The following is a 13229-nucleotide window of genomic DNA, read 5'->3' on the forward strand; positions in this document are numbered from 1 at the left end:
TGCCGCCTTCTTCTCCACCACGCCTCCCGCCAGAAGTGGCTGATGTAGACAATAAACTGAAATTTTCTTTTGAAACTTGCTAATGGATGGAAAAATTTACTGTTTCCCAGGAGACATACTTTAAATGTGCATGCCTTTTTGATTTAGGGCTGCTGTTGTGAATTTCTAGATTCTTTGATGGGTCCATCTCTCCAGAAGCTCACAGGTGCACCGATTATCATGAATAATCAAATGAGCTGAAACACTCAAAGTAATATAATGTCATTGTGATACTGTCAGCACAGTCAACACTATGGAATTAGTTTGAATCATGCTTGTGATCTACACGTTTGTCAAGGATGTAAACTCATGGATGTAAACTCATTTACATCCTGACTTGTTGTTTTGAATAGCATGCACAACCTAGCTGTTTTATTACCAAAAGTGAGTTGACAGGTTTGTCGTGTGTAGTCCACAGACATTGTGATAGACAGAACAGAAACATAATGATACAAATTATTTTTTATGGGTTGGTTTTGAAATGTGTTCTGTGGTGCTGTGCTGAACAAAAGAAATCATGAAGATCACAGTTACAATCCAAGGCAATTTATCTCCCATTTTCAGTCGCTCGTGCAGTACTGTCATTGCCCTCTGCATCCCTGGATGTGAGAGGACTAAGATTAACTGGCATCAGCTCTCAGATGGCTTTATGTGACCACTTCCAGATTGTGCTTGTGTGGTGACAGATTCTGATGATAAGGATTATCCTTATCCGTTTTCCCATCTCCCATTCACTAGTAACTGAATTGGCTACTAAAGTCTGGGCAAGGTGTCACACATAAAGAATATAAGATATCCTTATTAGTCACATGTACATCGAAACACACAGTGAAATGCATGTTTTGAGTAGAGTGTTCTGGGGGCAGCCTGCAAGTGTCGCCGCGCTTCTGGCGCCAACATAGCCTGCCCACAACTTCCTAACCCGTACGTCTTTGGAATGTGGGAGGAAACTGGAGCACCCAGAGGAAACCCACGCAGACACAGAGAGAATGTACAAACTCTTTACAGACAGTGGCCGGAATTGAACCCGGGTCGCTGGCGTTGTAATAACGTTACGCTAACCGCTACACTACTATACCTGCCCTTTTTTCCTGGTCCATCTCCTTGTCTGAGGTGCCAGGGCCATTCCCTATACATGAAAATATAACTTCCAACACCAGTCACCACCTTCAAAGGAGGAGTAGAAAAAGAAAAAGGAAGATTTTACTGTGTTAATATTTTTATTATGTTTTTTATTTTCCATGTACAGTGATCATATCATTTGACTTCTGCTGTTGGTTGGAAACCCATGTTGGATGAAAGTGTGTCTCTTATGATAATATCCATAAACCCTTAATTTCTGTTTATGTTTTCTCATTCTGATTGTGAAACTGAACCAAATTCCAGCTGATTCACTTGCAGTCTAGTGGTATTAGACTCTGCTTTATTATTTCCAGATTGGATCACATGTTCTGGGCAACTTGTGCAGTGTACCATACTCATCATCTGAATCAATGTGGCTTATTAATAGAATTACTATAGGGTAATCAATACTGTTTTAGTACTAACAAAAGTCCATGGACTATTTTGTGTTAGGTTTGCATTTTAACCATGTACAATATTTCCTGACTTTTCTGTGGTAATAATTCATCTCCTTTTCCTAAGTTACTTGAAAAACTTTTTACTTTGGGTGTTCTTTATTAATGAAGAGGACAAAAACTCAGGAAAGGTGCTTTTTCCTATCCTTTTGTAATCTGAATCTCAGCCTTGAAATCTAATCTGTTGGGTTTAATCTACTTGGGCCACAAACACTGTTGTGTGTATGGGATATATTGGGACTTCGGAATGTCAAATTTCCTTTTCATCTTTTTAAATGTGGAAAGAACTTACTTGCTCAATTGTTGACTAAGCTTCCTTCTCATTGCTCATGGGGATTCAGGATTATCCAGTTCTGAATTTTGGGTTTATTTTAGGAGAGGAGATGCTCCCAGGGAACTTTTCTGAAAGGTAAATGCTTGGCTGACATGGTGTTGATAATTGAGAGAGGTATTTTTTTGAGTCACCTTGAAAAGTATTGCTTCCTCTAAAAGTTGTAGACCTTGCTTTTACTTTTTACATAATATATAAAGGGTGGCCATACACAGCTACTGCACTCAGTTGCCATATTACAACGAGATTGTTAAATCCTGTAGAGTTTCTTTACTACTTGCTGAGATTTTTTTTGTCCTAAGTAAGTCCTCGTTTTGTGCAAGTATATGTATGGATCTCTCACAAAGAAAATGTCATTTCTTGAATAAGAAGTAGAGTGATTCAATTAATTTTATATTGAATATTCCATTTGTGTTTCTCTTTCCACTGATGCTGTCTGACCTGCTGAGTGTCTACAGCATTTTATGTTTTTATTTTTGATTTTTCCGTGGTGTTTACGTCTTTAACAGCTTTGCTTACTACTCTGGCAAATTGAAACAAGGATGATTGCTTTGACACAGTTAAAGCCCAGGTTGAGACTGCAACACCTCTCCATGAGTGGCAGGAATCTGGCCTAACTATCTGACATGCAACACTGTCAAATGGCAGTGGGGCAATCATGAATAGTGTCATCATGAGAGATGAAAGATGATCTGTAGTTCATGGTATTACACTTTATCTGGAGTAGTGCCTCCGTAATCTTTGCAGTGAGAGAGCTGGAGACCAGTGATACTCTCAAAGCACATCTGAGCATTAGATTCTCGAGTCAGGATGACAACAGTCTGAGATTACAGGGCTGAAATTGAAGGTTTCATTGTAGCTCTTGTATATTGATTAGTTCCCTGCTGTACTGCATTGGAAGGATGGTTATATTTGTGGATTGATGTGGAGATGGTCACCACTTCCCCACAGGTTTTGCGCAAAGGCAGGTACAAGGATCAAGCTGGGCTGCCTCAAAGATCCCAAACATTGTCAGGTGCTCACTCAGTCAGTGCTAATCCCACCTCTAAGCTACCGTCTGCATTCCATGGGATGCCAGGATCTGAGCTGGTGGATTTGCACATCAGATGGAGTGACAGAGTGTCACAGCCTTCAGTTTCATGCAGAGCATCAGCCCGGGTAAGTAGTTCTTGGGCATCTGAAAGGAGAAAGGTGTAACGGTGTGATCATGGTGAAGGGAAGATGCTGAGACCATCTACATCTTGTAAATCAGAAGATGTTGTGGGGTGAGGGAGAAACAATGATGTCTGCACTGCTACTGGCTGTGGTCTCTGGTAGCTGACTCCACAATTACCAGGAGCCTCCGTTCCAGGCCACTTAGCTCTTGGTCATGATGGTGGCCACTACCAGCCTTTTGGTGTTGTCTGTGGTTCGTGTGTCTACCTCCTGTAAGAGAGGGAAAGAGAGATGGTTCCAGTTTGTCCATACGATGTGCCTGTCATGGTTGAAGAGCTGACACAGGCAGAGCAGTCTCAGAGCACAAGAACAGAAAATGTTGGAAACATTTAGTAGGACTGGCAGAATATAGGGAGAGACTTGAAACATTTAACTCGATTTTTCTTTTGCTGATTGATGCCTGCCCTGCTGAGTTTTTCCAACATTTTCTATTTTTGTTTCAGATTTCCAGCATTTGCAGTTTTTTGAGTTTCATGCCTCAAAGCAGAGTTGCCTCTGAATCAGAAGGTTGTGGGTTGGTCTCACTCCAGAGGCTTGGTCACAAAAGTCCCGATAGATACTTCAATCCTTTACTGAGGAGGAGGGCTGCACTATCAGATGTGCCCTACTTCAGATGAGATTTTAAACCAAGGTTCCATCTGCTCAGCCTAAGATATTCCATGACATGAATTCTCCAAAGTGCCCTGGCTAATATTTCTGAACAGCATCACAGAAAGACATTGGAGCTGCCTGCCTCCTGTGCCACGCTGCAGTGTGTTCTCTGGAGCAGCCTTCCACTGCGAGCGCAGAACAGGCAGCCAATCACTTCACAGAAGCATTTGGTATCCGTGAGACACACTCCCCACAATCCCCGAATCACAGGCTGTCAGTGTGGTTGTGGCCATTGAAGGTTTGTTAAATGTCTTTGACCTGTAGAAAAATACTTTTAAAATCTGTTCTTTATTTTATAAAGCTAAAAAGCACAATTAAAATGATCAATAATAACAAACAAATAAAATCAAATCTCCTCCCCTTTTCTCCAAGGAGAATGAGGACCATAATGCCTGCAGTTGGTTTACTCTGGCATGGACTCCAGTGCTGATTTCCCAGCTCAACAGCTGGAGAACCTACAAAATTCCATGCTGCCATGTGGGACTCCATGAAGAGCCACTGGAGCAGCAAAGGGCAGCTGCCACCATGGGCAGCGGAGAAAGGATGCCGCTGCCAATTTAGATCATCAGAGTCTTCTGTGAAGAGATGTGAGTAAAACCCAGCATTAGTGCAGGCCTCAGGGAGAAAGATGTACCCTACAATCTAGTGGTCTCCACATTGCTCTTTGCAGGGTCCTGCTCTATGTAAATTGGCTGCCAATTTTTCCACATTACAAGGGTGATTATATCTTCACCTTTTCTGTAAAGATCATAAAGAAGCTATGTAAATAGAACTCTTCTTCTCACAGGAAAAATAATTCCTCAATCACTCAGTCGATGTCTTAGCTACAAATTATGAAGGACCACAGTAGTATACTTCTTCACTGTTCTAATTCAATGTAAAGTTATGATTGTAGCTCTACCTTTAGATCAGATGTTATAAAGAAGAAGAAAATTTGTTTTTACAGCAGAGCCTTTATTCAGATTAGTTCAATGCTTCCTTAAAGGCAGATAATTGTCTCTGCCTCTGCAATTCGGCTCTTTGGTCTGTTCTGAGACCAAGGCTGCGATGAGGTCTGGAGTCAAGTAGTCAAGGTGAAACCCAAAATGGATGATGAGGCATAGGTTACTAAGTGAGAAGAGAATGATATTTATGGCTGGATACCATTCAAGGGGAAAAAGACGATATATTTGTGTTGATAATATGAATGAGAGGTGTTGTGGTGTACCCTTGAGCAGTGAGGTGGAGGAATTACTGAAGGAAGGAAATTGTTGAGTATGCTAGGGGAGAGGAGGAGTAAGGCAGTGCCAGTATGCTGTCGCGGGTGGAGTTTAATTCTCATCATTGTCCCTTTTGTGAGGTCAATCTGCATAGCATCAACTCCTAGAACCAATTACCTCTGCAATGCCATAACTTGTGGGGAGACTGTTTGTAACTTTCTTGGTACTGCTTACCTTGGCTACAAGCTCAACCTGACACTGCAGGACATTCATTTATGACCAAATTCCTTCTTTCAAAACTGGCTAGAAAGGATCACCTCTCCATTTTATCAGGTTCCTCAGCTGTGAGTATTGGATCCGAGCGTCTTTGTCCAATTGTGCTATTCCAGTTGCTAATTTCCCTACTGCTTATTGTTTGCATATAATGATCTTGGTAGGCTCTGTCTATTTATTGCTGGTGCCAATATTGTCAGTTAGATTTATATGAAAGAATGGTTGGTAGAATAATCACAACTGGACCTTCTAGAAGACAGCAAGTGAGGCTGCTCATAGGAAAATGTACTCAGTGCCAGGGAGCACAGGCATACTCGGAAGCTTCAAAAACAATATTTCAGGAGGCTGCACTCTCCAAGATAATTATTGCAGTTCATTGCAGCCTCCTGAGAAAAAAAACTTTGCCTGCTGGAACTTTGCCTGCTCTTCCAAAGATTGCTTTGTATGTGCTGCTGAGGAAATCTCTCACTGCTGGCAGTACTTAGCAGCACGAAACAGGTTGTCAACACTACGTTTGCCAGGGTTGAACAGTATTTCACCTTGCCCACTAATATTTATGACACACTGGCAATATAAATACAAAAATTGCCTTCAAACAATGCCACAGACCAAAGTGGCAAATATGAAAACAGGGATCCACTTCATTCTCAACTCAATAAATGGGCAAAAGGGACTGGCTGGCCATTCATCCCATTGCTGTTTGTGGAAACTTACTCTATGCACATTATTAAGTTTTATCATGGGCTAATCTTTGGCTTCCAATGTTATACAAAGTGCTTATGTAAGTCCAAGTTCTTTCTTGTATTTGAATTGAATGATCTTTCCTATAAATACAGGAAAAACTTGTATATAAAGCATGCCAGTAGTTCTATGTGGTTGACATTAACAAGGTCTTGCAGTGCTTTTTGGCGACAATATCCAGGATTTTGGCTCAGCAACAATGATGAAACATGAATGTTAGAATTAGAATTGGTTTATTATTGTCATATTACCGAGATACAGTGAAAAACTTAGTTTTGCAAGCCATCCATACAGCTCAATTCAAAACATAAGTATATCGAGGTAGTGCAAGGGAAAAGCAATAACAGAATGCAGAATACAGTGTTACAGTTACAGAGAAAGTGCAGTGCAGGTAGACAATAAGGTGCGAGAGCCATGGCGAAGCAGATTGTGAAGTCAAGAGTTCATCTATAACGTACAAGAGGTCTGTTCAAGAGTCTTTTAACAACGGGATAGAAGCCATCCTTGAGCCTGGTGGTGTGTTTTTTCAAACTTTTGTGCCTTCTGCCTGATGGAAGGTGGGGGAGAAGAGAGAATATCTGGGGTGCGAGGGGATTTTGATTATGTGGCTGCTTTTTCGAGGCAGCATGAAGTGTGGACGGAGGCCATTGAGGTGGGGCTGTGATGCGTCGGGATAGTATGCTTTCTGTGGTGCATCTCTAAAAATTGATGAGGGTCAACGGGGACATACCAAATTTCCTTAGCCTTCTGAGGAAGTAAAGGCACTTGTGTGCTTTCTTTGGGCAAGAGGACTTGGATGTAACAGAGTATTCAATATTATTGCTTCTTTAATTCTTCTTTAAGGAAGAGGTCATAGTTACTGCTGTCCTCTAACTGCAAAGCATTTGCAAAGCATCTGCAAACTAACTGCAAAGTTGAGGAAATCACTTAGGTGTAAGCATCAAATATGGCATTTGAGCCATTTGTTAGCAGATTTGCTTAATAGTTCCTGCAAAGGAAATGGAATTTTTATTGGTGTAAAAGCAATTTCTATATCATTCATTTTAACAATGCCTAAATTTGGGTATAAAACAAAATCATATATGTGTATGGCTATTTCCAAGTATACAAATTATTGCACATTTCTCTTCATTGATTTATATTGCCCTTCATTAGTCGGGGGATTGAGTTCAAGAGCCACAAGGTAATGTTGCAGCTCTATAAAACTCTGGTTAGACCGCACTTAGAGTACTGTGTTCAGTTCTGGTCACCTCATTATAGGAAGGATGTGAAAGCTTTAGAGAGGACGCAGAGGAGATTTACCAGGATGCTGCCTGGATTAGAGAACATGTCTTATAAGGAAAGGTTGATTGAGGTAGTGCTTTTCTATTTGGAGCGACGGAGGATGAGAGGGTACTTGATAGAGGTGTACAAGATTATGAGAGGTATAGAGAATGGACAACCAGCACCTTTTCCCGAGGGCGGCAATGGCCAATACCAGAGGACATCTATTTAAGGTCAGAGGAGGAAAGTTTAGGGGGGATGTCAGAAGCAGGTTTTTTACACAGAGAGTGGTGGGTGCCTGGAATGCACTGCAGGGGTGATGGTAGAGGCTGATACAATAGGGACATTTAAAAGACACGTAGGTAGGCACATGGATGTAAGAAAAATGGAGGGTTATGGGCTGTGTAGGAGGGAAGGGTTAACTTGATCATGGAGCAGGTGTTTTACGGGTTAGCACAACATCATGGGCCGAAGGGCCTGTATTGTGCTGTATTGTTCTATGTTCTATATTGTTTACTACTCCTTTCCTCCACTGCACCTCTTCCTGCTTAGATGACTGGAAGTGGAGTCATGAATTTTGTCATTATTTCTAATATTCCATTTTTAACTACTGTGAGTTTGTGAGGGAAGCTGGTGGGCCATGAGACCAGACTCTGTGTGTTGTGTATGGTGAAGTGCTCCACCTAGCAGTCCAGCAGAGAACTGCCAAGGCTCAAAGGCACAAGATATATTCAGGAAGTATGGACATGCTAACATCCGAGTTTGGAGCATGTGTGGGCCATCAGCCCCTTAAGCCTGCTCTGTCATTTAATAAGATCATGGCTGATCTGTCTATGACCTCAGTTCTGCATTCCTGTCTAACCATGATAAACATTCACCTCATAGAGTCATACAGCAAAGAAACAGGCCCTTCGGCCCACCACGTCCATGCCAACCTTTTTGCCCATCTACATTAATTGCATTTGCCCACTGTAAGACCATATCCTTCTATGCCTTGCCTGTTTAAGTGTCTGTCTAAATGACTCTTAAACACCGTGATTGTATCTGATTCCACCAGCTCCTCTGGCAGAAGGTTCCAGATATCAACCACTCTCTGAATAAAAAAAACTTGCCCCTCAGGTCCCCTTTAAAACCCCTACCTCTTACCTTAAAACTATGCCCTCTTGTTTTTGATACCTCTGTCATGGGAAAAAGATGCCTGTCATAAACTTATATACTTCTATCATGTTAGTCCTCAGCCTCCTTTGCTCCAGGGAAAACAAGCCCAGTTTATCCATTCTGTTTCCATGACTAAAGTCCTCCAATCCAGGCGACATCCTGGTCAATCTCCTCTGTAATCTCCAGCACAATCACATCCTTTATTTATCTATCTGCACTGCACTTCCTCTGTGACTGTAACACTATATTCTTCATTCTGTTTTCCCTTTTAACGACCTCAATGTACTTATGTATGGAATGATCTGCCTTGATGACACACAGACAAAAGCTTTTCACTTTCTCTTGGTACATGTGACAATAATAAACCAATTCCAATTCCTTCTTATAGTGTGGCAACCAGACTGCTCGCAATACTCCCTACTGCGGCTTAACCAGTGTTTTGTAAAGTTGCAACATAATGTCCCAACTCTTATATTCTATGACCCGACCTATGAAGGCAAGCAAGCCATATGTCTTCTTCACCAATCAATCCACCTGGGTTGACACTTTCAGAGAAACATAGACTTGAATCCCTCTGTTCATCAACTTTCCTTAGAGCCCTTCCTTTCACTGTATCTGTCCCACCCCTATTTGATTTACCAAAATATTTGGATTAACTTCTATTTGATAATGCTCCGCCCAACTTTCCAAATTGCTTATTAAACTGCAACAATTGTAAATACATTAACCCTTAAAAATCACCATTAAAAATTTAATCAGGATAACAGATGAAATGGTGCACAACACACATATCAACCAACTGTCCTAAAATGCAATTTCCTATCTTTATTATATTAAAAGGGGATTATTGTTTGAAATGGGCAGGCAATTTGTCTCTCTATCAGTTAGTCCCTCAAAATATGCAGCGTATTGGTAGTAATGGGCTGAAAGCTGACCTTCAAAAAAAATTATTCATTAGCACCTTTTATCATTGGCTAGCTAAAGTTCACCCTTATTTTCTTTGTATATAGGATTAAATCTAGTTTTGGAATAGGAATTATTTGTGCAGTAGTCGAAGTTTTTTGTGCATTAAATATTTACAAAATATTTTCACTAAACAATTAATTGTGCAATTACCATGAGTCCAATTTATTTATTTATAGTTGGTATAAATTTGGGTCAGCAGCTTATTTTAAAAGCTGCATAAATTGCTGTTGCTCTCTCGCCCTGTATCATTTAAACTCATATTTTATTAATTGTATGCTGTAAGCTTTGTTCAATTGTTTACTTCTGTTTAATTAAATCAGTAATCAGAAATAGTTTAATGTTATTAATTCAGCATAGAATATTCTTGAATAATACATCTTATTTCCTTCCAGATTTTTTATATAAATAGTGAATATGTTTTTACCATTTTATATATCACACATGCATGTGCCATCGTCACACAGTGCATTTAATCAGGATTCATTTCTCGTCAGGTCTACTGTTATGAAAATCACACTCTGAAAGTACTCTACAATTTCACACAATCATTCAAAATAATTTTTTGGGGTTCACAATCTCAGACAGTCCATTTTGGACAGCTTTTCTTTCAGCATCTTAAAAAAATATAAGAACAGAATGAGTGTATTTAAGAAGTATTGCAATTTCAGTTGCATTGTTATTTACACCAGATTTAATTACTGAAGAGCAATCCCGAGCTTTGCATAATAAAATGCAAAGAAGTTGAAACTGCATTGTGTAAGTTAATTCATTGCACATACATTTTAGCCTGAAATAGTTTACTCTTGTAATTGTTTTTAGGACAGTGTCTGGATGGAGAATTTTCATCTGATGGATTCAGGCCATGTCAACCATGTCCTTTTGGAACGTACCAGCCAGAAATTGGACGGACTTCTTGCTTCTCTTGTGGAGGAGGTTTAACAACAAAACGTGAAGGATCAGCAACATTTCAGGATTGCGAAACTAAAGGTAAGGTAATTTTGTTAAGCTATTTCCTCTAGTTTTGAGGCTTGCTCTGTATTCTAGACAAAAACATGAGAATTGGTGTATTTTTGTTTTGGAAGTTGAGACAGAATTTTAGATAGAAAAAGTTATGTCATCTTTTTGTGCAATGGTTCTCAGGACAGTGCTATTGTCAAGAGGTTTTCATCACACTTTGCTTGTTTTGCCTGTTAATAATTCACAGTGAAGCAAGTGATACAATATCAACATCTTAATTTGGTGCAGCTAATGTTATTACTTCTGTATCATGCAATCTTGTCACACGGAAAGAAGTCATTTTGCTCTTCAATGGCTGTTTGGAAAGATGTCCAATTAGCTTCCCTCTCATTTACTGTCACCATTGTCTTGCAATGTTCTCCTTTTCAAATATTCTGCTTCTGGGCTGATAATAATAACCTCCATAAAACATTTTTTTTCTCATCACACCTCTGCCTCTTTACACTTTTTCAATTATCTTATACCTGGTTGCCAGTGTTACTTTACTCCATCAAAACATTTTAAAAAAAAGTTTAAAACTAAAATTTCCCCTTTGCCTTTTTTGCTCTCAGCAGCACTTTTGTATGGATTATAATGGATTTTTAGAATTTTTTTCTTTGTTTAATATCTGGGCAAATTGGAAGCCAAATCAGTCTGCATTCTTCTCACTGACAGTCAATGGAGGTGATAGCCTGAAATTTGGTCCCACCATCAGTCCTGGTTTCAGTGCACTTCTGTCAAGATGTAGCCACGTACAAGGTAAAGAAGCAGCAAACCTTAGCTCTGTCCCTTTAGGAAGATCAACCTTGTAGGGGAGTGGGGAGTAGATGGAGAATTTACCCTGTACAAAGCTGTCCTCAGACAACCAGTTGGATTTTGCAGTGGGTTCTCCCTGGGTCCTGGCAAATTTTATATGTGTCCGGTGGAACACGATGTAATTCAGGGTCATAGATTCCTGCATTTCATAATTTTTTAAAATATTATTTGGATTTTCTGTTATATTTCCACAGTTCAGTGTTCAGCTGGCCATTTTTATGATACAAACACGCACAGATGCATACGATGTCCGGTGGGGTTGTACCAGCCAGAGTTTGGGCAAAATCACTGCATTGCTTGTCCTGGAAATACCACCACAGATTTTGATGGATCAACTAATATTACTCAATGTAAAAGTAGGTGTCTCCTACATTACAGAAATACAGTTATCTACTATCTCTAGCATATGCTTTGGTGCAACTTCTAGGTGCGTTAGAGAGCAGTTATAATGGATTGGTGTGATGGTATGCTGGAAGGAAAGAATGCATACTAAAGCAAGTACTTCAAGTTCTTTTCACCAGTAAGGGAAATAATCAATCGTCAATGTTTTCCTACCTTCAAAATGCAGAAAGGGAGTTCTCTAGAGATATTCTGATCGCACCACTGTCATGAAGTGAACTCTAACATTGTGACTATCACTGAGTCTTGTGTCCTCTTCAAAGTTTGGAATCGCCACCTCAAACCTCTCATCATTTCTATCTCCCTCCTCTGCTACAAGATGTTCCTTAAAATCTGCCTCCTTGAACAAACTTCTGCCCTCATGTAATGTGCTGCCAAATTTGTTCAATAATTCTTCTTTGAAGCAGATTGGGATGTTTTTACTATGTTAAAGATACTTTATAAATGCAAGTTGTTATTTATGATGGCAGATTTGGACATTTAGTCATTGCTCTCTTGCTGCCTTACACCCAATCCCATGTGGCAGTGCACTGCATAAGAACACTGAGTGCTTGTGGCTCCCATGTGATGTAGGCCTTGGGACTCTGAATAGGTGAATGAGTGACTGGGCAACTTTGTCAAGATTCTGATGCCAAAATCAGCAAATACTGTATAAACCAGGCACAGCACATGCTCCATTCGGATTACGGCAGCACTAATCAGCAGTTTGTAAAGAGACCATAGGAAGCTGGTAAAGAGCATATTGTGTCCATATATTGCACTCTCTCAAATTCCAAATTTTAATCCATAAATCAGGAGCAACAGAGCCCCAGTTCATTGCTCAAAGAGGTACGTTTAAGGAATACTTTGATGGGAAAGTGAAGGGGTTTTGGTGGAGAATTTCTGGGCTTAGGGCCTTGGTAACTAAAGGCACAGGCACCAGCAGTGGAGCAATTACATTCAGAGATGGTCAAGAGACTGGAATTGAGGAGCATATATATCTTGGAGGGTTATAGGACTGAAGGAGATTACAGAGAGAGGATGGGTAAAGACTACAGGGGACATTTGAGAAATATGCAAAAATAGTGTACAGGGAAAGGGTTAAAGATGACCCTGAGATGAGCTGAATAATTAATAGTGTGATTGTACTTGTTTTCTAACAATTCAGATGATGGATGGAAGGAATGGGCTGATGATCTGATTTGCCCAAACAGCTTTTCCATCAGCATGGTGTATTGGAATCTGTGCATATGGACATACCTATATTCAAGGACCCTTGCTAACTGTCTTGAGATGCCTGCTTAGTGAGGCAATTAATTATATTCTTTGTGGTTATTGTGCATCAGACAGACAATGTGGAGGAGAACTTGGAGACTATACTGGATATATTGAGTCTCCAAATTACCCTGGTGACTACCCTGCAAACGTTGAGTGTACCTGGAATTTAAGTCCACCTCCAAAACGACGCATTCTCATTGTTGTACCAGAAATATTCCTACCGATTGATGACGAGTGTGGGGACTACTTAGTCATGAGAAAGAGCTGTGAGTAAGAAGAGTGACAATTTCTTATTTTATAATGTTACACTATTGAACTTCTAATAGCAAGGTGATAGATTTATGAAAA

General features: G+C 40.1%; 1 protein-coding gene across 1 annotated transcript in view; it reads left to right on the forward strand.

The window, feature by feature from the left end:
• Nucleotides 1-13229, forward strand: part of scube2 (signal peptide, CUB domain, EGF-like 2) — an 88595-nt gene that overhangs the window by 67079 nt on the left and 8287 nt on the right. The window contains 2 exon segments of the mRNA XM_052029543.1: nucleotides 10233-10400; nucleotides 11420-11581. Coding sequence (XP_051885503.1) covers nucleotides 10233-10400; nucleotides 11420-11581 — 330 coding nt within the window.

Source organism: Pristis pectinata, chromosome 14 (genome assembly GCF_009764475.1).
Source record: "Pristis pectinata isolate sPriPec2 chromosome 14, sPriPec2.1.pri, whole genome shotgun sequence".
NCBI lineage: Eukaryota > Metazoa > Chordata > Chondrichthyes > Rhinopristiformes > Pristidae > Pristis > Pristis pectinata.